This window comes from Emys orbicularis, chromosome 4 (assembly GCF_028017835.1).
Source record: "Emys orbicularis isolate rEmyOrb1 chromosome 4, rEmyOrb1.hap1, whole genome shotgun sequence".
Taxonomy (NCBI): Eukaryota; Metazoa; Chordata; order Testudines; family Emydidae; genus Emys; species Emys orbicularis.
In genome coordinates, this window is record NC_088686.1 from 32852018 (window position 1) to 32877296 (window position 25279).

At 42.9% G+C, this 25279-nt stretch overlaps 1 protein-coding gene across 2 annotated transcripts in view; it reads left to right on the forward strand.

The window, feature by feature from the left end:
- Nucleotides 1–25279, forward strand: part of TTC7B (tetratricopeptide repeat domain 7B) — a 324581-nt gene that overhangs the window by 172550 nt on the left and 126752 nt on the right. For both annotated transcript variants that reach the window (XM_065403071.1, XM_065403072.1), the window contains exons 14-15: nt 9541–9613; nt 13346–13506. In XM_065403071.1, the coding sequence (XP_065259143.1) occupies nt 9541–9613; nt 13346–13506 (234 nt within the window). The remainder of the gene's footprint in view (nt 1–9540; nt 9614–13345; nt 13507–25279) is intronic.

Sequence of the window (25279 nt, forward strand, 5' to 3'; positions counted from 1 at the left end):
TGGGGTGCACTTGCCCCCGTGATAGGAACTGAGACAGAAAATCATCCTGATGGAGGCAGCCCTTCAGCCTTCCCCAGATCTGCGCCAAGAATCACCGAGAAAGCACAAATCTTCCCCACGGCCTTCAACATACAGGGACTATGAATCGAAGAAAACAGCCACGAACCAACCTCTCAGGTAAAGCATCTAAAAAAGAGCTGAGAGTCCCCAGAATGAGCCCCGAGCTAGCAGAAGTTCACCAGCATGCTTGGTATCGTCGGTACTGAGACAGTCCAAGCACAATAAACATAGCTCGTGAGGGTCTGGAATGACAGGTACGATGATGCGCCTAAAAACCTGATAGGCACAGGGATTGAGCCAATGGTACCAGTGGATAAAGACAGGAGCAGGGAGCACAGTGTTAAGAAGATGCTGCTGGTACAAGCTTTACTTTCGGCACCATCAACTGTGAGCCACCCAGGACGAGAGCGCTCGGTACAGGCGAAATCTGAGACTCCCTTCATACTGGCATCGGCACTGGGTTGGTCTGCGCAACAGAAGTTGTGGCACTGAAGAGAACTTAAGTTATCTGATATACCAGAGTCTTCCCTTCTTGGCACTAGGGCTCTGGTACCGAGTCTTCTCCAGTCACGAGAGGCTTCTCTGGCGCCTTGCCATGCACTTTCATTTTCTAGTGGTGACTCAGACAGTGAGCCAGAGGAGGTCATCTCTCACCACTCCTCTCATGCTCCCTATGGTGCCTGTTATCAAGGGTCTCCTCAGTCATACCCTCAACCTACTCCACCACCACCATGGTACAGCCAGCCATTGGCACCACCATGCGGAACTATCCCACCACCCCAGTGGCTCTACTGAGATCCCTGGGTAACATATAGACCTCACACCTCTTGGGCTTCCAGCTTGACTCACCATGAAGTCCCTGAGACATTCTCCCTCAACCACAGCATCCAGAACTGCCGAACCCCCAGAGGAGATCTTTGGAGGAACAGGAGGGTGGATTTGAGGAGGAAGTTACACTGAGAACCAACATCTCTTCCTCCTCTTCAGGCAAGGGAGTGATGCCCCCTCCACCTTCCTTGCCCAACAATTTCCGGCTTTTCCAGCATTTGGCTAAGAGGGTAGCAAACACCCTACAGATACCCCTGGAGGAGGTAAAAGACACCCATCACAAGCTCCTTGACATCTTACACTCTTTCTCATTCTCCAGAATAGTCTTCCCCATCAATGAGGTCCTTCTGGACCTGTCCAAGTTATGGCAAACCCCAGCATTGGTGATACCTACTTACAAATGGTCCAATTAAAAAATATTACATCCCAGCTAGGAAGACGGAATTCCTTTTTCTCCCGCTCCCCTTAATTCTGTTGTCATGGATGCAGTAAATTCCCATGGCCACCATCACCAAATGAGATCCCCTATGATACGGATTGGAAACACCTGGAGCTCTTTTGGAGAAAGTCCTACTCCTCAGCCACATTGCAATTTAGAATTGCCAATTATCAAACATTAACAGCAAAATATGACTATGTCAATTATACAAAGCTCTACACTTTTACTGATCAGCTCCCAGAGTCATACCGTGACCAGTTCTGGGCTATTGTCCATGAGGGACAGCTAGTGGCCAAAACAGCGCTCCAGTCAGCACTCGATGCAACTGACAAAGCAGCCCTGTCCATCTCCACTGCAGTGGTTATGCGATGAGCCTTTTGGGTACACCTGTCTGGCTTCCCTAAGGAAGTGCAGACGACTGTAGAAGACCTTCCCTTCGAAGGCACCAAACTGTTTGCTAAAAAGCCTGACTCATTCTTCTGGACCATTAAAGATTCCAGGGCTACTCTCTGCTCATTAGGGATCTATACTCCTGGACAAAAGAGAAAGTTTAGTCTGCAACCTCAACATAAATACTGTGCTTTGCAGTTCCCAACCCAGCGTTTCTACAAGCCTCAGAGAAAGAAATCCAGATTCTCCAGACATAAGCTATCAGTCCCAGAGCCTTCCATGTCACAACCATCTACCTCAAAACATCAGTTTTGATGTGTTGGTTAAGGGGTCGACAGACCAATCCCCTCAACTGCTGCAGCTGACCAACACATTGCATCCATTTGGTTACCAGCTTGCCCCATTCCGCAGCATCTGGGAACACATAACATCAAGACCAATGGGTCCTGGAAATCATCTGCAATGTGTAGTCTATTCACTTTACCGCCCTCCCCAAACATCCATCCCTCTTCAGGAACCCTTCTCACGAGAGTTTACTACAACAAGAAATAGATCTCCTCCAGTTAGGAGCCGTAGACCCAGTACCTCAACATCTGCGAGGAGGCAAATATTTTTAGTCTCATTATTTCCTGATACCCAAGAAGAAGGGAGTTTGGAGACCCATGCTGGACCTCATGGCTCTGAACAAATTTGTCAACGCTCAGAAATTCAGTATGGTCATACTAGCAGCGATTATTCCATCTCTGGAATGGGGAGATTGGCTTTCGGTGCTTAACCTACAGGATACCTATTTCCACATATCTATCCTACCTTCACACAGATGATTTCTCAGATTTACCCTGGGCCAGGACCACTACCAATACAAAGTACTCCCCTTTGGCTTCTCATCAGCTCCAAGAGTATTCTCCAAGGTCCTTTCCATAGTGGCGCCTTACCTATGCTCACAGGGAATCATGATCTACACCTACCTGGATGATTGTTTCTTCAGAGGCCACTCCTTCAATGAGGCTCACTGGGTTACCAAAACCGCAGTACACTTATTCACAGGACAGATCAACATCCAAAAATCAACCTTCACCCCTGTACAGCACCTAGAGTTCATAGGAGTCAACCTCGTTACAGGCCAAAGCGCTCTGCCTCAGCACAGGTTCCGCAAATTGGCCACACTCAGAGAGAGACTACAAAACTGCCCTCAAATATCAGCAAGACTCTGTCGCCAAATCCTGGGGGATATGGCGGCAGGCACAGCGGTGATACCTCATGCCAGACTTCATATGCAGTGCCTCCAGATATGGTTCAACAGAGACGGATTAGACAAACCTCTGTCACTACGAACCAAGGTCAAAAAATTCCTTGGACTGACGGAAAAATCCAGCCAGTGTTTGCAAGGGGATTCTCTTTCTGCAAACTTCCCTGTCATTACTTCTCATCACCGACGCATCCCTCATAGGATGGGGTGCACATCTAAACAACTTTACAACACAAGGCAAATGGTCATCCACGGAAATGTCCCTTCACATCAACCTCCTCAGGGCGATCAGGAATGCCTGGGTCCATTTCCTCCCACTGATCGAGGGAACACAAGTGTCTTAACAGACAACATACCATGTATATACTACATAAATTGGCAGGGAGGAGCCAGGTCACTCTTCCTTTGCGCAGAAGCACTAAAGATGTGGAACTGGTGCATTTCCCACAACATCACATCATCAGCGACCTACCTTCCTGGAGTACAAAACTTGATAGCGGACAGTCTCAGTCACAAATTCCCACATGACCGCAAGTGGGAGATTAAACCCCGCAGTGCTTCACGACCTACTCAGGCCATGAGAGACATCAACCACAGACCTGTTTACCGCTTACCTGAACAAGAAATGTCCATGCTACTGCTCCAGGCCAGGGATAGGGCAACACTCCTTGGGCGATGCTCTCCTTCTTTGGTGTGACAGGGACTTTCTCTATGCTTTTCCCCTGTTCCCCTACTGTCAAAAGTCCAGTTAAAGATAAAAAGAGAGAGAGCAAATGTCATACTGATTGCTCCCACATGGCTGAGACAGACTTGGTACCCTTACCTGAAACAACTGGCGACATGCCTGCTGAGAAGATACAGGACATGTTACTGTGCAGTAGAAAATCCACTCCACTACTGCCCTGCAAAAGTGGTCTAGGTTTCAGGTTTGGTGTAATTCCCAACAAATCTCCCTGACATCCGCTACTCTCCCAATGGCCCAAAACTATGTACTGACTCTTATAAATCAATCAATCAATCAATCAATCAAGGCTTTCACTCAAAGTTCACCTAGAAGTTATAGTGACATTCCATCAACAAGAAGAGGGATAGTCAGTGCTCTCACATCCAACCACAAATGATTCTTTGCGGGAATATTAAACCTTTTTTCCAAACCCAGACATCCAACCCCAACATGGGACCTAAACCTCGTACTAAAAAACCCGACTAGACCTCCCTTTGAACCCATGGCCTCTTGTTCACTCATATACCTGTCAATGAAGACAACCTTCCTGGTGGCAATCACCTCAATAAGAGAGATCTAAGGGCTCAGTGATATTGGCCCAGAGACTCTCCAGATGGGTCTCGAACTGTATTAAACAATGCTGTCAGGTTCGCAATAGAACACTTCCATTCAGTATTCAAACTCACTCCATGAGGTTGGTTTCCTCCTCCGTTGCCTTCCTCAACAATGTCCCTATCTGTGAAATCTGTAGAGTGGCAACCTGGGCATGTGTGCATACCTTTGCAGCTCAATATGTGATTACCAGAGACTCCGTTTCCAATGCTATCTTCAGAGACGCGGTCAGTCTGCCCTGCCTTTTATCGCCTCGCATGGAAGCCTGAGGTGAGTCAGAGTGCATGCTCAGACCAGCGGACGCTACTTTTAAATTCTCTCACTCAGGCACATGGTGCGCATGCGTAACCCTCAGTGGAATACAGATAGGGGACCACACATCTCAAAGAACCTTAAGTTCCAGGTAAGTAACCTCCTCTTCCCCATGTAGGTGCTTACAGACTGTGATCAAGTCACCCAGTAACCTTCTCTTTCTTTAGCTAAATAGATTGAGCTCCTTCAGCCTTTTTTTTAGTACATCATTTCTCCTGTCACCCATTCTCAATGTGCACTTTCCACTTCCTGGTCCCTCCCTGGGTTCCACAACCATTCCTGCCATCTACGCAAAGTTCTAAAACTTGACCACGTCCATTTAATAGAATCATCGAAGATTAGGGTTGAAGAGACCTCAGTATGTCATCTAGTCCAACCCCCTGTTCAAAGCAGGACCAACACCAACTATCACCAACTAACTTGCCTCCCCATCCCCTTGTCTTGCTCTGCTGTCAGCCTGACTCCATGTACTCAACTGCTGGTGGCTTGTATGCCATTTCATCCCTGACTTGAATTCCTAACATGACTTGCCTGCCTCTGTGGTTGCCTTCCAAAAGCCAGGGACAGAGTGAGACTCTTGACTGAAGCCAGTCCTTCCCTGCCCACTGCGTAGCTGCAGCTATCTCTTCCTCATCTTCCAGCTTGCCATGGAGATCCAAAAGCACTTAGGAAGCAAGTCTCTGCTAGTGATCCGTATGTTAACTTGCCATTTCCCCAAGGATTAAAGTGTGCAACATGTACCAAACCTTGGTGGCTCCCTTGATCTGTATTTTACTGCAGTTGTAAATTAATAAAATGTGAGCTTCCTAATGGAAATGCTATGTGCCTTGATAAAGCAGAGACTGTGCCATTTGTCTGATTTTTGTTATTCTTCCAGTATTTGTCCTAGAAAAGGAGGTACTGTAAATGTTTGGGCTGAAACCCTGTGAAAAATACTGAATAGTATATGGGGGGGTTACTAGAATTCTTTTTCTGCAATAACATATGAATTCAGACTTCATGAGAAGATATTTTTTCCCCAGACAACCGTTATCATTCATTTTCTGTTTTTATTAATCCTAGGACCTTTGCAGCTTCTTTTCTTACAGCAGCTAACAAGATTCCTGATGGCTTCTTAACTATACTGTTTCTAAGACTTGTTAGCAGTGAGTAATGTCAGCTGATATCTGAAAACATATCTGGTGTCTGTACAGTGAGCTTTTATGGATGCCCTTTAGCTGTAGAGTGTGGCTGGAATTTTAATTTTTTAGTGATTTGAAGCTTTGAAATTTTTGTGCTAAATAGAGGCATATAAACATAGGGTGCCTTGGGAAATGGTGATTACTTCTTTTCCTTTCTTAAAAGCTGTGTATTTTGTATTTCTATATTACCAGTTCGTACTAGAAACATACACTGTGGTGTTCTGTATTTAGCAGTCTGAATGCACAATTTCAATTTACTTGAAATCAAAATTATATGTCCATTCTGTCAAGTGGTATTTCTTAATATTAATTTGTACCAAAGTTTTAAATTGAAGTATCTTTGGAGTTGTTAGTGAAAACATGTGGGATAGGATTTCAAAATGACAGTGAACAGTTAAAGTAGACTTTAAAAAAACACTTTCAGTACTGCGACCAAGACATGGTAACACTGCAGATGTGACTGGCTCAAACATACATGTGAATTCTTGTATAAAATGGATTGACCCTTACAGTGGTTGGAGTTGCTGGACCTTATCAGCATTATAATTTGCTTCAAAGAGGAGGAAGAAAGTAATTTTAGAAAGTTTGGTATTGACTTGTCTGGTAGCGTGAAGCGTCACTTAGAGCTGACATTCATCAGCAGGGATTCATATAACCCTGCTGGAAGTGTGTGTGTCTGTGGTTAATAAAGTTGCTTTTATGACTGAGGCAGGCAACTCCATTTAAAAATTGTCACTTCTAGGAATGCTCATTTGCACTTTTTCCAGAGTGTCTGTGCTTTTTACTCCATCCCACTTCTTGAAAATAAATTTGGTCTTCAGTCATGGTAGAAGCTGAAATACTTGGTCTACCAACAATACAGATTATAAGGCAGAAACTGTGCAGGCTTCACCATACTGCTATGTCAGATTCTTACCCCTAACCTTTCAAGAAGGAGAGTAGTTACATATCCCGTGACCTTTACCTCTGCCAAGGTTCAAGGCGGACAGTTGTGATGCTGGTTGTGGCATTTTAGATTCCTGTCCACATCATATTGTACCACAAGTTCTTTTCACAGAAGTCATGTTTGTGCAAACAGTACTTGTTTAGATGATTTGTGGAGTGTTTGCTGTGGTACAGATATAATCATTTCACATAAGTAACTGAACAGCTGGCAGACAGTAACAGTTTTAAGTCACTGCTAGCTGGAGCTGAATTTTTGAGCCAGTAACCTACAAGCATAGGCGTAGTTTGACTTCTGTGTTTGGGGGGCAGCTCTAGTCAGGCTAACAGGGCCGCGTATGGGGAAGGCAAATTCCTTGCCTGCCCAAGGCTTGCAGTTTGGGGGCAGAGACAACCTGTACCTGCTGATATTGGGGGTACACAATTTAAATTTTGGGGCGGGTCATGTGACTGGCCCACCCCACGCATTGCCTCTGAGTGCAAGAACCTTCTAGCCCCACTTCACTGGGCCAAACCTGCCAGCTCCTGGGGGGCTGGGGCCACAGGAGCAGGGAGTATGTGCCTCCGGGCTGGGGCTGACCCTAGCCTAGTGGGGAAGGAGGTGAAAAAACTCACAGAAACAACGTTCCCCTCCGCTTGAACTCCTGTGCCCTCGCGGACACCTCAGTGGGAGGAGGTGCACAGGCACTGTCCCTAACTCAGGCACTGCTCCCGGTGCCTTCCCTAGCAACCCTATGCCCAGCCTGGGGCAGCTGCGCTCTCTCCACCCTGCAGGCTGCTACTGCCTCCCCAGCCAGATTCTCGCAGGCAGTCACCACATTGCACAGAGGCAGTGACTGAGAGCAGGGTGGAGAAGCGGCAGGAGAAGCGGCCCCATACTACCCCCTCTCCTCCCCACCCAGGCCTGGCTGCTGGGGAGAGGGGCCAAGCAAGCAGGAAACATGCTGAGGGGAAGGCACAGTGTGGGAAGGACAGACCTCTCCTCCTCCCATTTCCCGCAGGCCCTGCAAGGGCTGCTCAGTACTCTCAGAAATGAGGGGGGGGGCCAATGGCACATGACCCTCTGTGCCCCCCCCCATGTGTTGCCTTTGTTTGGGGTGGGGGTGATGCCCCCCTTTCTCCCCACACGATGCCTACACCTACAAGTGAAGATTTCTGTAGATCATTACTTATTCACTGGGCCATTCCTTCTATGTGGGTTTTTTATTTTTGTTTTCTACTTAAAATCTGAGTGAAATGAGAAATGTCCCCTGACCCTTTTAATGGTCTCCATCTCTCATATGTCACTCTGAGTAGTATGCATCTGGTAGTAAATTTTAAGCCCTCTCCCATTCCTCTGGTTGCTAGAATTTCATTTTGCAGCGACTCGGGCGTGTTATGGGAAGCCACCAAGCCACTGGAACTGTCTTTCTGTACATTCAGGATGGCATCTCTGATCAAGGCATGTGTAGAAGGTTACCTTCATGATCATAAGGGATAGCAATGTTTTTTCTCTGAAAAAAGAATTCTGACTAGATTTTCTTGGCATCTTTATTTTATGTCCTATTTGTAATATAATCTCCGTTAGAGAACACCATCAATTTGAAATCTAGTCTGTTTTAAAAGCAAAGTTTAGAAGTTGTGTTAGGTTCTACCCCTAATGCCTTAGTTTTCACCAGACAGTATTTGTGTTTTTACATCCACTTATTTTTAACATCCTTTCTCTTTTGTTACTATGTTAAAAAAAAAAAAAAATCCCAAACACACAAACTGCAGTGGAAACTGACTCTACAGGAGAAGGAGCAAAATGGTCTATACACAAAATTCTGTCAAATGCACAAAGTAAAAAAACCTGAAAAAATGGAGAGAGAAATGTTTTTCCTCTGATTTCTTTGTTGTAATAACCTGTGGTGTTACTTATGATAAATATAGGTAAAAATGTTTGAAACAGAAGAGTGATATTTTCATTAACTGTGTGTCTAATCCTAAAGTGCTGGTGTTATTGGGCCCCTACTTTCTTTTTTGTGTGCTGCAGTAATGTTTGTTTTTAAAAGAAATATTGCTCTCTATTTCTTCTCTCCTTTTAAATATGGGATCTTATCCTGACCTGTGCTATGGTGGGAAAGGGATGGCTGGAAAGTCCCTGCACAGCAGCGAAGCAGGATACCCTCCTACCTTTTTCTTGAGTGCCTGGAGTGGGACAGGCTGTCTCATCTGCCTGGTCCCCAGGGAGGTATAGAATACTGGGTTGTTGAGACTGTGATCAGATTTCTGGATTCTGCAACACTCACTGGAGGGTGTGCAACAGTATGATTCACTCCACTGTACATTCCGTTTCCTTGAGGTCTAGCCTTCAGCATCAACTTGCCCTGGATCAGTGGGATGGCTCGGGCCCCTGTCATGCAGCTGGCATCGTTCTGCTCATTGTCACTTTAAAGCGCATCAGATTTTTAATATAAAATAAGATCCCCATAGTTAATTGTGAGAAATTGAGTTCTTAGTGCAAATAGGTGTCTCTGGCATGGACCTGGGATTAGACATCATTAATGAGAATTCTTACTTTTCACTTCATCCACTTCTAAGATTACACTGAAGGTACATAGTCTGCTTGCACTAAAAGGACTCTATGCAAAACCAAAAGGTTTTTCTGTTTAACCCAGGGTTGTTATGAGCAATGACTTTATAACCAATCCAGTGTGGGAGGGACAGAAGACTGGCACGTCCTCCTATGTCAAAATATGAACCAATGACAAGTCAAAAAGAGATCTGTATGTATAGTAGTTAACATGTCCTAATAGACTAACTGTATTTCAATTTTTTTCAGGGCCCACAGTTTGTCTCCAACAGATCATCTCGCAGCATTTTACCTGGCACTGCAGCTTGCCATATCTAGACAGGTTAGTTCTACTAGACAAATATATTAAAACTCCACATTGTGATATGAAGATAGGAAATTCTGACCTGTGTAAATGGACACAGCAATGGTAAACAGCAAACAAAAGAATTCATGTGCTTTCATAGCCTGGCGCAAGCTGTGTTCACCAATGTATAATATACCATTAAGGCGCATCAGCCATTTTTAACAATGGAATAGTTTATTATCCTAAGGATTCAATTACTCTTTCTGTGTGCACTTGTTATAAATCCTGATCATCTGTTACATGATTTATATCTGTCCTCGGAGTATTGAATTCTGTACCTAGACATGCTTAATTCCATTTCCTCATTTAATGAATAGATGGTTTCTGCTCTTTCCCTACAGGCCCTGCACTGTGGATAACATCAATACAGGGAGCATTTCCCTTAGAGTCTATCAGTGTTGCCCTTTAATCCAGTATTCTGCCACAGCATACCCAGCCCTAAGGGTCAGAAGTAGGAGACTAGGAATCAAATTATTGCGCCTCATGGCCATGTAAAAGTACATGTTCTCTGAATACTTGTGGATGGTTTGCTTGTTGTAAACAGTACTACAAATATCTGTTTAAAAAGAAAAGAAAAATCTTATAAAGCTGCAGAAAGAGGTGGGAGTTAAATTGTGTTCTTAAAACACAACCTGAATCTTGTCCTTGTACAGTTGTTACATTTAAAGGAGCTAGGATTGTATCTTGCATTGCATTAATTTGGGTAATATATAGCTGCTTTGTATATGTCATTGTAGGCTTTTTCCTGTGTCAGGTTTATTTTAGGAGCTAGATTTGAGCAGAGTAGTTTACGTACTCTAGGTGACTACTTTTTATTGCTAATGAATAGCAAAAATATCACATTAGAGAAGAATGGAACTGTCTTATGATATCACAAGTTTCTGTAGCAGGTTATTGTAGGCCTGGCTATTACACCCCAGAAATGTAGTAGGGAGAGACTAGAATCAGGTGGAAAAGGAACTCCAACAAATAGTGCTGGATAAAATATGGAAAAAAAGAAAAGCAAAAAACTATGTTGTTACAGGGCTTACTGTTGGACATTGGAGGCTTGGATCAGGAAGTTAAAGGACTTAAAGATCCAGATCCACAAATTAGGAAAGGAAAAAATAGGCTGGAGAAGAAAAGAAAATATACAAGGTACATGCAATCCAATGAGGTGTTTTTGGAGAAAAATAAAAGCTGGGAGGAACACAACTAGCTTGTAGAACAAGTAGCAAACTTACAGGACGAGTTGTGGAGATACCAGCATAATGGGAAGCAGGACCCAGGAGCATTTTCCTCAGTTTTCAGTGTAGCTATGGGATGTATCTGTGCAGCGGGGCCTGTGCAAGTTGCTACTGCTCCCCTGCTTTTGACACTGCTAAAACAAGATACCTGCAGGCTGAGTTGAATAATATATCCAGAGGATTTGGGCATTCCCCTGACCCCCTGCTCCAATTATAGTTCAGGTAGAAGGGGAAGGGAACGACGGGGGAAAGATTGTTACTGAAACTCATAAAGTCTGCATCCAGGAATTGGAATCCCTTGTTAAGGATTGGGGACCCCCTCCATGGAACAAATGGAATAGGATCACTCATAGGTTTACGAAAGGAATAGCCTTGAAAAAGATGAACCACTTAAATAAACAGGATTGGGATAAGTTATGGCAGAGGTCTTTGGGGCGTTTATGGTTGCAGGTTATAGGTCATACTATGATGACTTAACTTTAGGGGCACAGTTGGCATGAGTACTGTATAATTTAAGATCAGCTCAAGCGGAAGCATTGGATGTGAAGCTCCTCCTGGAGGAAGGTCCACATGAGCTAGCAGATTGCCTCCTTTGGAGGTGGAATTTGTGAGAGCATAATGTGCGTAATATACTAGCAAGAGGAGAGCAAGCGCACATTGAAGTGGCATGAATGGTGCTTCCCCAGAATGCAAGGAATATCTTGCAGTTCAACCCTGATCCCAATAATTTGGACAGTTTCTTAGCCAGAACTGAGTGCTGGTTGGGGTTAAATAAATCAGCAGTGTCAGTAGCTGAAGCTAACTTTTCCAAGTGGAATTTGGCCCCAAGGGCAAGGGATTCTGGGTGAGGGACGAGGAGATCAGGAACATGGAAGACTATGGGTGCCATTTTGGCAGCTTGAAATAGAGAAGGAGCAACTGGAGGAGGAAGTAAAAAGATTGAAAGCTCTGCAGGGGTGTCCGCCTGCTGAGAAAGCTCATCCAGTGAACTCCCAATAGGGTTTCCAGACTCCTGCACCTCAGCTGTTCTTCATACCTCTCCTTTCACAGGATGGCCCAGGGTAAAAACCACTATATCGGAATTGGAAAAGAACATGTTACTAAATAGCCATGGAACAAAAGATTAGGGACAATATTGTACAGGCAGTGGAAATACATTGGTGGGTTGTACCAGAGGAGATGAGCTTGCACCCCCTGGGTTGTACTTTGAGCCTGATATTAATGGTAGTTCAAATTATTACAACTACTGTTGTCCTGAGAATGTGTTGCTGGGTAATAAACTTCAAAAAGCACACACAAAAATCCCAAAATGTAATGGAAATGCAACAAATGTTTAAAAATATTTTAAAAACCCCAAAGGCAGTGGAATGTCAGTCTGGCTTGACATGAGTAATTAAACATAGGGGGGCCTCATTTCTTGGAAGACCGGTTTAGGGAAGTTAATAAATGAGCAGGCTGAAAACAGTTGTGTAACTAAATTAGGAAAATGGCTCAGTCAACTATGAGACTGAATGTCTGAACTAGCTAAGGTACAGGGAGAGAACACCTAGGGAACCATTTGCAAAGAACAAGATAACAATGGACAAGATATGCTGAAAATGTAAAGGTCAGGTAAAGAATAGGTTGAACATGGCCAGTGCGTAGACAGAGCATGCTGTACGAGAACTGGTTCCTACCAAGTATTTGGTAATCCCCACATTTGTAATGCAATGTATAGTAAATGCAGTGAGATGTGTAGATATATGTAAAGGGAGAGGGTTTCTGTGTAACTTTGGATCTGTGATGTACCCTGCATTCACACTCTGTGTTTGGGTCTGATCAACTCAGCGTAGCTTTGCTGCATGCCAGATAAAGATACCTGAGTGGTGAAGTCTCGAGTTGAACTGAGTTCCTGGGAAGCTGAGTGGAAAGAGATCTTGGAGGGAATCCCAACTGTTACGAGTTTGCCAGAATTTCCTTTTTACTTCAGAAGCACATTGCTTTATGAAATGCAATTTCACATTGTACATTCATTTTCAACACTTGAAGCATTTGTTTAAACAAAAGCATATATAACTTTGGTGATTATGGGGAGTTATAAAGAAGAAAGATTACTCTGAAATCTAGCTGTGTGCTTATTCAGATATACTTGATCTGAAGTTAAAATATCTTTTGAGCATCATTAAAAAGAGATTTAAAATGTTGTAAATGGGAGAAAAGGAATGAATTAGATGCAATGGTCTGGTATTGACTGCTATGCATAAATTTAAACACATTTTATCTCATTTCAGAGGTTAATTTATTCCTTTGGAGCTTTTAATGTTCACTGTAAAATGTCAAGTCTGCTTGTATATTTCTGGTTAGTATTTTATGGGAGCCTATACAGCTTTTGCATAATTTCCACGAGTATTACATGTACTTTGAATGTTTATATACATGCAGTGAAATTATAGCAAGTGGTATTTCTAATAATAACTCTTCTTAGCATTTTTTTTTTACTCAGATACCAGAAGCTTTGGGTTATGTTCGTCAGGCTCTCCAACTTCAAGGAGATGATGCCAACTCTTTGCATCTCCTTGCACTCTTGCTGTCAGCCCAGAAACACTATCATGATGCTTTGAATATAATTGACATGGCCTTGAGTGAATATCCAGAAAACTTCATGTGAGTACTTTCAGTGCGTCTATTTCCATATACCCTATTTCCCAACTCCTGAATTTTGTTGTATAGTAGTAGGCTCCCTATCTCACTAATGGTAAGAGAGATTATTTCTGAAGATTGCAATCTTTTTTATTGTAGCTTTATTTTTTTCTCCAACGCATTGTAATTGTTTTCTAATACTAATGCCGTTTCTTAGCATTTTAGGCTTTTTTAAATGTTGAAAAAAGGTTTCAAACAGCTGCCTTTTTTTGGGTATTATACCATATACTGGTTATTTGTTTTAAAAATTTCCCACTTAGCATGTTTTACAATATTCTCCTGGGTTGTATATTTTTATGTAGCAACCGAAAAAAGCTTATATGATACTTTAACAAAAAAAAATGTAGTTTCATACTGTCGTCCTCTAAGGATAAAAATCCACTAATGTGTTTATTGTATAAAAGTTGCTGTGCTACTTTGTGTTTAATGGCCAGTCATCAGGAATCAACAGGTACATAATTAAACAACTGAAGTGGAAGAAGCACAAATTTGGTGGAAGGTTCTTTATCATATTAAAAACAATTCATTTTTTGTTGTGCATACTCATTGTATTTTGCTTGGGACACACACAGGCACCACAGTTTCCTTTGTTGTTGGATGACATCCCTTAAATATAGTTGGATTTCATAATTCTGTAAAGATGCATTTAAATTCAGTATAAAATTAGTATATATTTCAGTGGAACCCACAATATGGTCAAAAGTTTCAGCGTGAAATCGTAGCACTACTGAAGTCACTGGCAAAACTCCCATTGACTTCAATAAGACCAGCAATGTTTTATTCTGATAAGGAAGTTTCAGTGTTAGCTACTCCAGGTTATGATCCACAGCATTTTAAACATCCTAAACTAAGTTGCTGACAATTTAACATTAATTCAAATGTTTTAAAAAGGAAATTAATTTATTCGTATATATTAGTCTTTATCAGATGCCCATTTAACAGATATGATAGTAATCGAATTTTCAGTTTAAAATATAAACTATTTTTAAACTAATATATAACTTTGTGGCAATAAAAAAAAAATCTATCAGTGTTTTGAACCAGTAGGAGAGAACAGACTTACCTCAATTAAAAACTGTTTCCTAACAACATAAAACCGCTTTCACCAAGGTTTCTAACAACCTTTTCGTGACGAAATCATAGGGTCTGTATTTCATCCTCATGGATCTCATCACTGCTTTTGACCCTTCTTTTTGAAATCTGACCCCTTGAAGCTTTTGACTTTGTGCCTGCTGCTTCTGAGACTGCCCCATACTTGTTTCTTTGGGTGAGCTCCTTCTCTGTGTAATCTGCTCCTCTCCTGGTTTCAGCTTCCATCTTTATGCTGGCGGCTCTCATATATACTACTCAACTCCTGATCTATCTGCTTCTGTCTAATCTCACAACTCAGTCTTGCTCTCTGATGACTACTCTGGAATGACTCACTGTCTGCTTAAATTTAACATTGCCAAAGCTGAACTCCTCCTCTTCCCTCCCAACTCCTTCATTCTCATTTGCTGTTGACAATTCTGCTATCCTCCCTGTCATTCCATCGCCCCATAAATTAGAGGGTCATCTTTGACTCATTCCTCTCTTACCCTGAACATCCAGGCTGTTTCCAAATTTTGCCACTTATCCCTGCATGAGTCGTCCTCTTTCAGTTCAGACAACAAAATCTCTCATCTAAACCCTCATCCTCTCCCATCTTGATTACTGACCTCCCTTACATCCAGGTCACCTCCCACTCCATGTTAAATCCATACAAAGCAGAGTTGGTAAGATCACCTTCATCGCTCCGACCAGGTACCACATCAACCTCACCTCTCCCTGAATCTCTCCAGTTGCTCCCACTGTTGAACTGCATCACTTCAAGTCTTTGTGCACTTGACTTCAAAGGCCCTTCACAGCAATATGCCACCCTACTTGTGCAATATTATCACCTACTGCGTCATCTCTTGCCTCCTCTGTGTCACAATTTCAGCATCATCTATCCATTTCTCAGATTCGTACACAAACGTAACTGTGCCTCCTCCAATTCTCTTCTCAAGAACCACAAAATGTTAACAAAAATTTTGAAAGATATTAAACCTCATACTTCAGGTCTTGAGACAGTCTTTAACTACTGAGTGAGGAGGTTGTTTGCATCTTCCTCTGAAGTATCCGGTACTTGCTATTGTCAGAGATAGGATACTGGACTAGGTGGACTAGGGTATGATCCAGTATGGCAATTCCTTTATTCCTATATGTACGTTTCAGAATACGTCTGTGGGTTTTTCAAATTGAGAAAAGAAAAAGATAAAGCAATAGTTTACATTGAATTTTGAGCCTAAACCTAGCTCCACACTAATTCCAACGCACTAAAAAATAAGGCAAAGTCTTTTATTCTTAATTTAGGACAAGATTGTGGTTTTAAAGTCACTGGCCACATTATGCGGTACAGGTCCCTTGGTGGAAAACCTAGTTGGACAGATCAGGGGAGTCACTAGATGAATTCTTATTGGGCTAGAATTCCTGAAGAGTCTTTGGGAGAGGGGAGAAAGGAAGTGAGTGCAGACGTCGGAGTGGAAATCTGCAAGCCTCTGAAAAAGAATGAATGTGAAATTATTCTCCGTGCTGGTACAGCTGTGCCCCTCTTCTCTCCCTTTTTGGGTGGATAATCTGCTCAGCAGCATACCCCATCAGGTCATGGCTGGCCCCTGCAGAGAGTTCAAGGGATGGTGAAGATTCCTTATTCTCTGTCTTCTCCCTTGGGCAGCCACAATTTGGCCCATAATTTAAACCTGGTACTGAATTCTCCATATCATTACATTATTTTCTACAGGGATTTATCAGCAAAGCCTCAGTTATATGATCAGCTCTTATACTATATATTTCACTTGTAAAACATCATGTAAAAATATTTGACAGTTTTTTTATTCTACAAAAGTGCTTTGGATATAAGCTGACTCTTATTTTCCCTTTCTGCAACTGCTGACAGATGACACAACCCCATTCCCTCTCCCCCACCACCTGTGAGAAGAGATCCCTTTATATCACCTCAAAAGTTGCTAATTTTCAGTATGCTCAAACATTCCTTGATTCATTCTATTTTCTTTACTATTTAATTGGTTTCTTTTTACATTTCAATTGTTTTCTACTTTTTCTCTGGGGACACAGGCCAGGATATCCAGTGCCTTGTTCTGAATCTTAGTAAATTAAATAGTGTGGGGCTTCTGAGTCTCCTCGTTGCTGCATATCAGGGACTCCCCTATCAAAGTATCATTTAAAACTTTTTTGCATGTGTGATAAATGAAGTGTGTCGGGGGCCGGGGGTAGCTCCCTTTGATGGACACCCAGCCAGCCAGGTAGCTGTTCTCTGCATGCTTTACCTGTAAAGGGTTAAAAGTCCCCCAGGTAAAGAAAAGGAAGTGGGAACCTGACCAAAAGAGCCAATGGGAAGGTACAACTTTTTAAAATTGGGAAAGAAACTTTCCCTTTGTTGTTCTCTCTGGGTTGCAGGGACATGGAGCAGCAATGCTGTAAGCAGCTTTAAGCCAGGTATGATTATAGATTATCAATTCATACCTCGAACCTACTTAACTGAAGCCTCAGATATGCAAGTACAATTAGGGAATGTCTAAAAAGACACGATTAGGTTTATTTCTGTTTATTTTTAAGGCTTGTGGACTCCTCTGTACTAACCCCAGATGCTTCGTTTGCTTGTCACCTTTAAGCTAACCCCCAAGAAAGCTATTTTGGGTGCTTAATTTTTGGAATTGTTCTTTTAAAATCTAGCAAAAGCCTAAGTTCCAGATGTATTTTCTTCCTTTTTGTTTTTAATAAAATTTGGTGTCCTATGAGGTTTGTGCATGTTGTTTGATTAGCTGGTAGCTTTAGTTTTTTTCTCAGCTCTTCCCTGGGGGGGGGGGGGGTGAAAGGGCTTGAGGGTACCCCACAGGGAGGAATTCCCAAGTGCTCCTTCCTGGGTCCAAGGGGGTTTTGGCATTTGGGTGGTGGCAGCGTTTACCAAGCCAAGGTCAGAGAAAAGCTGTAACCGTGGGAGTTTAATACAAGCCTGGAGTGGCAAGTATTAATTTTTAAAATCCTTGCGAGCCCCCACCTTCTGTACTCAAAGTGACAAAGTGGGGATTCAGCCTTGACAGCATGGATATAGAAGTTGCTTTACAGCTTGTTGAAGATAATCCTCTTTGTGGAAAAAGTAAATTTAAAAAACAAATACATAGTGTATGTGAATTATGCCATTTATTATTTAATTTACCATTGTGCGTAACTGAATACCACTACATGCTACACTGTGTGCCTTCCTGCCATTCATACGGGGCTTTTGTTTTGTTTTTGTTTTTTCCAGTCAAGTGGCTTCAATTTCAGGTTTGCATGTGATACCTTGATAAAATACAAGGGGGCAGAGGGAAAGCTGTAAACTATTAATAGAAGCTGTGCTGATAAAACAGTTCTTCCCAGTCCTCCTCTCTTGTTGCTGAGAGCTGCATTTTGCCTAACTGCTGATTGATGGGTGAATGCTATCTGCTGTTTTTCAACATTTTAATCCTTTAAAATTTGGTACATTTCCAAGATTGCTTCTTGTGCTGGCACCGCTCATGTCAGAAGTATGCTATTGGTATATCCCCCAAATCTGCATCTTGGGCTTACAGGGACCCTGGTTTATTGCTCTAATAGGTAGCCAAGAAAAACTGCTGAACAAACACAGCCATTCATATACACTTTTTACAGTGTGACCCCTTTGTTAAGAAATAGAGAGCTTGCTCCAGGCCCAAGAACCATCCTAAGCAAAAGAAGTCATGGGAGAGAGTGAATACCACATTCTAGTGTTGCCTGCAAGTCATAGCATCTTCTCCACATGGAGAGTTGACATCTCATTCTTTGCAACATAGGGAGTTAAAAATAAGATGAAGAAGTAATAAACCCACCAGACAGAGCAAGTACATGCTGCTTAGATCATTTTTCCAGGGTGAATTTAAAAGCTGTATGCTTGGCATACCAACATTGCTGTAAGGTATTTTGCTGTAGACAGCCATATTCTGTGGTGAAGAAATGTAACACCTTTCACATCTAGAATTACCTAAAATTTTGAATCTATTACCACACCACTGCATAACCTAAAGAAAAAGCTTCTACTCCACCCTTTTTCTTCACAAGTGTCAGAATCCTAATTTACACAAAGGGACATAACCTCATCCCATTCCAGCATTCTTAGGCTTTGTCTACACTGGCAAGTGAAAGAGAAATTTTTTGTCGTTTAGAGGTGTTAAAAAAACCACCCTCCCGAAAGACAAAAGTTTTGTCGACAACAAGCACTGGTGTGAACAGCGCTTTGTCGGCAGGAGTGCTCTCCTGCCAACAACGCTAACGCCACTCGTTGGAGGTGGAAGTTTTTTTCTGCAGGAGAGCTCTCTCCTACCGACAACAGCTGCTACACTGCATGCCTTTTAGCAGCACGGCTGTAGCGGCACAGCCGTGTTGCTGAAAGTTGCATAGTATAGACATAGCCTTAGATTGCTTACTCTTCAAACTCAACCGGCCTACAAACACAAAGATACAGACTAGAAAATCTCCTCTTGTTGTTATTTCTGCAAAGTTCAACTGTAGGACTTTTCTGCCAACTATGGCCACAGAGAGATATTGAGTAGTAGTTGCCTGTTTGGTGTAGAGTAAATACAGGTTTGTTTAACAGGTACCCATTTTAAATGTTTGGGTGCATGTTCAAGAAGATTACCTGTGGTGACTTTTATGTTGTGTCAAGAGTTTCAAAATGAAATGAATTACCTTAAGCACATTTTAAACACGCCTGTATTCCCTTTTTCTCCCCCACTCCCATGCGCATTTACTGTAAAGCTGTTTCTATTATTAGTACTGCTTTTTTGTGAGACCTATATTGATGATGCAAGACTCGTGAAAATACTGAGGGGAAAGAACATAGAAAACTATTTGTGCAAATCTTTGTCAAGGCTGCTGCTATGTTCCCTAGGCAAGTTTCCAATGGCTGTCCTGGAAGGCCATACGCATACAGGATCCCACACTAAATAATTTTTTTGACACTGCAAAAAACTTTTCAGCCTAATTTGAGTTCTGCTTGTGACTAAAATATCAAAGTAAATTTGCCGCAGTGCTAGTGTTGGTGAAGAGAAAGAGAACTAGATGTATTAGGTGCTAGAATGTTGATGATGAGTGTGGTATAATGACTAAGTAGACAAGATGTTTGTCCCCCTCTGCAAGGAGGATAGAGTAAATAAGTTATGAAAATGTTGCCTTGGTATTTGATTGCAAATAACTGTTTTATCCTTCAATTGGCTGTGTTCCACCCATTTGCTTAGGACACAGATTTTTGTAAATTTTCATTATGAACTTCATATTGTGTTGTTCTTACAAGAAACTGTTTCCCCTCTGCCTATCAGTTGCTAAGAATTCTAGTTAACACTGTGAAAAAGAGTAGATTTTGTTCATATCTGGTTCACTATCTTGTGCAAAGCATGTATCTGTTTAATACAGTTATATATGAAATCACAGTATTTTAGTCACAAAGAGAGAGAGATTAGTGACAGTCCTTTACTTAAAATCTCAATTTTTACAATTCCAAAACTTCCTGTCTTTTATTGTCGTCTCATGAGGTACATGTTTCTATATGGTCTCTGCTATTTATAGTATAAAATCTTTAAATACCTTTTTATTTATTCTACCTCATGCTTAGCCATCAAATTATCACTTAGTAGGATGGATTCATGTTTCGTAATTAAATATTTATGTAGTTGCTTTTTCATCTTAGTTTTTTTTAAACTTATTGTATTATGTTACCAAATCAATAGGTCTAGTATGTTACCTGAGATCATCATGATTTAATGAAAAGCCACTTAAAACAATAAGTAATAAACAATAACTGCTAATATGTTGCAAATTAGTGATGACAGCTGACAGGCTTTTTAAAGTAGCAGGCATAAGGAACAGCAGAAGGGATATTTGAGGAATGCAAGAATCTTATTTTAATGTTAAGCTGTAAGCTCAAAAAAGGAAAGACATATGGTAACAGGTCTGAAAGCAACTGAAGGCTAAGCTCACTGTTTAAACATTTACATTCGTTGAAGTGTGGTGGAAAACTTTTTTGTTCCAAGAATATTTCATAATATTTTAAGCAAATGTATTATCTTAATTGAAAACTCTAAAATTCTTCCTGGCCCATGGAAACTCTTTCTGAGCTACACTATTTCAGGAGTCAGCAGTGGAATATGGAGCCCTTTATTTTTCCCCAGGTCAATAATGGCTGCAAGTCATATTCATTTGATGGCTGTCCATTATCCTAAGTGAAATGAGTTGTTCTTCGAGTGCTTGTTCATGTCAATTCCATTCAGGTGTGTGTGCGCGCACAGTAGCCAGAAGATTTTTCCCCGAGCAGCATCCCTGGGATCGGTCTGGGCGTCCCCTGGAGTCGTGCCTTCATGACGCTCAGTAAAGGGCCCTGCCGACCCGCCACCCCCTCAGTTACTTCTTACTGCCAGTGACAGTAGCTGGATCTTCCCCTTGCTCTTGCTGTGGCATGCGGCTTAGCAGTACTTTTGGTTTTCCCTGTAGATAGTTAGTTCTAGTTGGTTAGTCTAGCATAGTTAGTTCACTTATAAGTTTCAGTTAAGGGGATTCCTCCCGCCCCCCCCTTATTTGTCACCGGGTTAGGCCGTGATCCCCAGGCTTCAAGATTTGCGAGGACTGCGCAAAGCACATGCCTAAAAGTGACTCCCACGCCTCCTGTTTATGGTGTCTGGGTGAGGGTCACCAAAAAAGACCGCTGCAAGATCTGTCAGGAATTCTGACCGAGAACACTTAAAGAGAGGGAGCAGCAGCTTAAAATCCTCCTCACGGAGACAGCTCTCGGACCTCAGTCAGACCCAGGCGCCAGGGTTCCCGCTCCGAGTATGTCTTTTTCAGCGCTCCAGTGCCGTCTTTGAAAGATCCAGTGTCGAAAAAAGACTGCCAAGGAGGCTCGGCACCGCCATGGAGTCTCTCAGGGGCACTCCAGCCTTCACTCCAGCCCTCATGGCCACTCCAGCCACTCCAGCCTTCTCCCAGACATCGTGAATTCAGTCTTCCAGAGGTGGGGATTTCCCCAGATAGACCTCTTCGCTACGCAACACAACAGGAAGTGCCAGCAGTTCTGCTCCTTCTAAAATCACAGCCTAGGCTCCAGCGCAGATGCGTTCCTCCTCCCATGGGGAGGTTGTCTCCTATATGCCTTTCTGCCCATACCGCTCGTTCCCAAGGTACTCCTCAAGATCCGGAGGGAACGAGCTCAGGTCATCTTGATAACTCCAGACTGATCCCACCAGCACTGGTACACATCTCTCCTAGACATGTCCGTGGAAGCTCCAGTCGCCCTGCCGCTCTTCCCGGACCTTCTGATACAAGATCACAGTCGTCTCCAACATCCGAACCTCGGGTCGCTGCACCTCATGGGGTGGAAGCTCCGTGGTTGAACCCAGTGGAGCTTTCCTATTCAGACCAGGTTAGACAAGACCTTCTTGGCAGCAGGAAACCCTCTATGAGAGCTACCTACCTTGCCAAGTGGAAGAGATTTTCAATCTGGTCGGCACAGCGCCATTCGTTCCCAATGCTAACCTCAGTGCCGCTTATTCTGGACTACCTCCTCCATTGAAACAGCAAGGGCTTTCAGTGTCATCAGTAAGGGTTCACTTGGCCACCATCTCTGCCTTCCACCCGGGTGCGGAGGGCCGCTCTATCTTTGCTAACCCGATGGTCAGCCAGTTTCTAAAAGATCTCGACAGGCTACACCCTCACGTCCGGCAGCCTGTCCCGACTTGGGACCTCAACCTGGTCCTTTCTAGACTCATGGGACCACCCTTTGAACCCTTGGCATTGTGCTCCCTGTTCTACCTCTCTTACAAGGTCATGATCCTGGTAGCGATAATCTTGGCCAGGAGGGTGTCTGAACTTAAGGCCCTAACATCAGAGTCCCCTTACAACGTGTTCTATAAGGACAAGGTTCAGTTCAGACCTCATCCTGCTTTCCTACCGAAAGTTGTGTCGCAGTTTCACATCAACCAGGACATCTTTCTCCTGGTATTCTACCTTAAGCCGCATTCCAGGGTCCGGGAGCAGAGACTTCACTCGCTGGATGTCCGCAGGGCGCTAGTCTTTTACATCAAGAGAACAAAGCCATTCAGAAAATCAGTCCAGTTATTTGTGGTGGATAGAATGAAAGGTCTGCCTGTGTCGTCACAATGCATTTCGTCACGGATCATGTCCTGCATTCATGAGTACTACAACCTGGTGGGGATTCCTGGACCTCCAATCACTGCACACTCCACTATGGCGCAGGCTTCATCAACAGCGTTCCTGGCACAGGTTCCCACTCGGGAAATCTGCAGAGTGGCGATGTGGTCCTACATTCATACTTTCACCACACACTATGCGGTTATCCAGCAGGCCAGAGACGATGCGGCCTTCGGATGAGCAGTGCTCCAATTACCCTGGAGCTCTGGGGTGGCAGGGGCAACATGGAGCTCCCACTGCCAGCCAAGGGACCCCCCAGTTCCCGGCAGCCGCTGTGGGCGGCAGGGGCCCACAACTCCAACCCACGGATGGCCAGGGACCCTGCAGCTCCGAGCCCCTGTGGGTGGGAGGGGGGTCCGGAGGTCCCCATTTTGTCATGGATATTTTTAGTAAAAGTCACAGACAGGTCATGGGCTTCCACGTGACCTGTCTGTGACTTTTACTAAAAATATCCATGACAAAATCTTAGCCTGACTCCTACATCTTGGAGGGAGTATAAATATAAATGTAGATGTATCCACCTAGATCAGTTTTTCACAACTCCCTTGGATGTATAAATAGGGGAGTAGTGAGTAGAAAGGTGATTTTTACCTCTGTATACGGTATTCATGGGATGGATCCTGGAATACTGCTTGCAGTTCTGGTGACCACTTTTAAAAAGGGTGTTGAAAAATTTAGAGTGTGCAGAAAAGAGCCCCCCAAAATTATTTAAGGGCTAGAGAAAATGTCTTAGCCCTGGTCTACACTAGGGGGGTGGATCGATCTAGGTTACGCAACTTCAGCTACCTGAATAACGTAGCTGAAGTCGACATATTTAGATCAATTTACCATGGTGTCTTCACCGTGGTGAGTCGACTGCTGCCGCTCTCCCGTCGACTCTGCCTGTGCCTCTAGCGGCGCTGGAGTACAGGAGTTGATGGGAGAACGCTCGGGGGTCTATTTATCACGTCTATACTAGACGCAATAAATCGATCCCCGCTGGATCGATCGCTGCCCGCCGATCTGGCGGGTAGTGTAGACATACTCTTACAGTGAGAATCTTAAAGAATCTCTATTATTTTATCAAAAAGAAGACAGAGAGGTGATTGATTAGTGTAGAACTACTTTCGTGGGTAGAAAATGCCAGGTATTAAAAGGCTTTTTTTATCTACTAGAGAGAGGCAAAACAAGACCCAGTGACTGGAAGTTGTAGCCACACAAATTCAAATTAGAAATTAGGCACAAATTTTAATAGTGAGGTTGATTTAACCATTTGAACAAACTACCTAGGGAGGTGGTGGATCCTCCATCTCTTGATGTCTTCATATCAAGACTGGATGCCTTTCAGAAAATGATATTTTAGTCAAATGTGAGTTATTTGGCTCAATATGGGGTAACTGATTTAAATGTAATGGCCTGTGATACACAGGAGATGAGACTCGATGATCTAATGGTTTCTTCTGGCCTTAAACTCTATGACTCTATCCAATACTCAGTTTGGCAGGTGTCCCTTTAACGTTTGAAGTAGCATGTGCACAGCTTCATATTAGTCCACTCTGATACTTCAGTATATTAGATTGGTGTTCATCAAAAACAAAAGATGATAGATACACCAACATGAAATTATACAGAGATGGAATATATTTAATTTAGTGTACGTCACCTGATTTTTAAATTGTTTAAGCTGCATCAATACTATCAAGCAAGTTTTGGCTTTAAACTGGCTATGTTCCCTAAGTGACCATGCACCAGCTGTGAATTGGCAGAGTCAAGCTTTGATCTCCCTGCCCTAACATGGTGCTGTCCGCCCTTGGCAAGGCCCCCTATGCTGGGATGGGGAAGTCGATACAAGAGTTTTGTCCACTGCCTTTATGCCATAAGAGAGTATTCCTGCTGGGGAAATTTTCAACAGCATAGCTGCAACCAGAGTCTGGCCCTTTGCTCCTTCCAGGCAGGGCAAAGGGGACAGAACTAGAGCAGATGTTGCTCTGTCTAACATATTTAGAAAAGAAGGTGCTTTTTTTTTTTCTAACCCGTTTAATGGTGGTGGTGAAAAGAATTATTAAATATGGTTACTGTCCATTGTAAGAGATGAATAGGCTTGGAAACTGAACTCCTTCTTACAGGTGGACACACCAGAACAATAGTCTGACTTGGCATAATACAGGCCAAAAAAACTCACTCAGCAATCTCTGCATCAAGCCCATCACTTCTCATTGTGCTATTGCATAACTTTAAGGAAGATATCCAGTTTTGATTTAAAGTGATGCAAAATCTACCACATCTCTAGGTAAATTGTTCTGAATAATAAATTACTGTTACTTTGAAAAACATGAATTTATTTTTAATCTGAATTTGTCTAGCTTAAGCCTCTGACCATTGGATCTTGTTATGCCTTTCTGCTAGAATAAAGTATCAGAAATCTTCTCTATGTAGTACATAGACCATGATTGAGTCACCTCTTAACCTTCACTTCAATAAACTA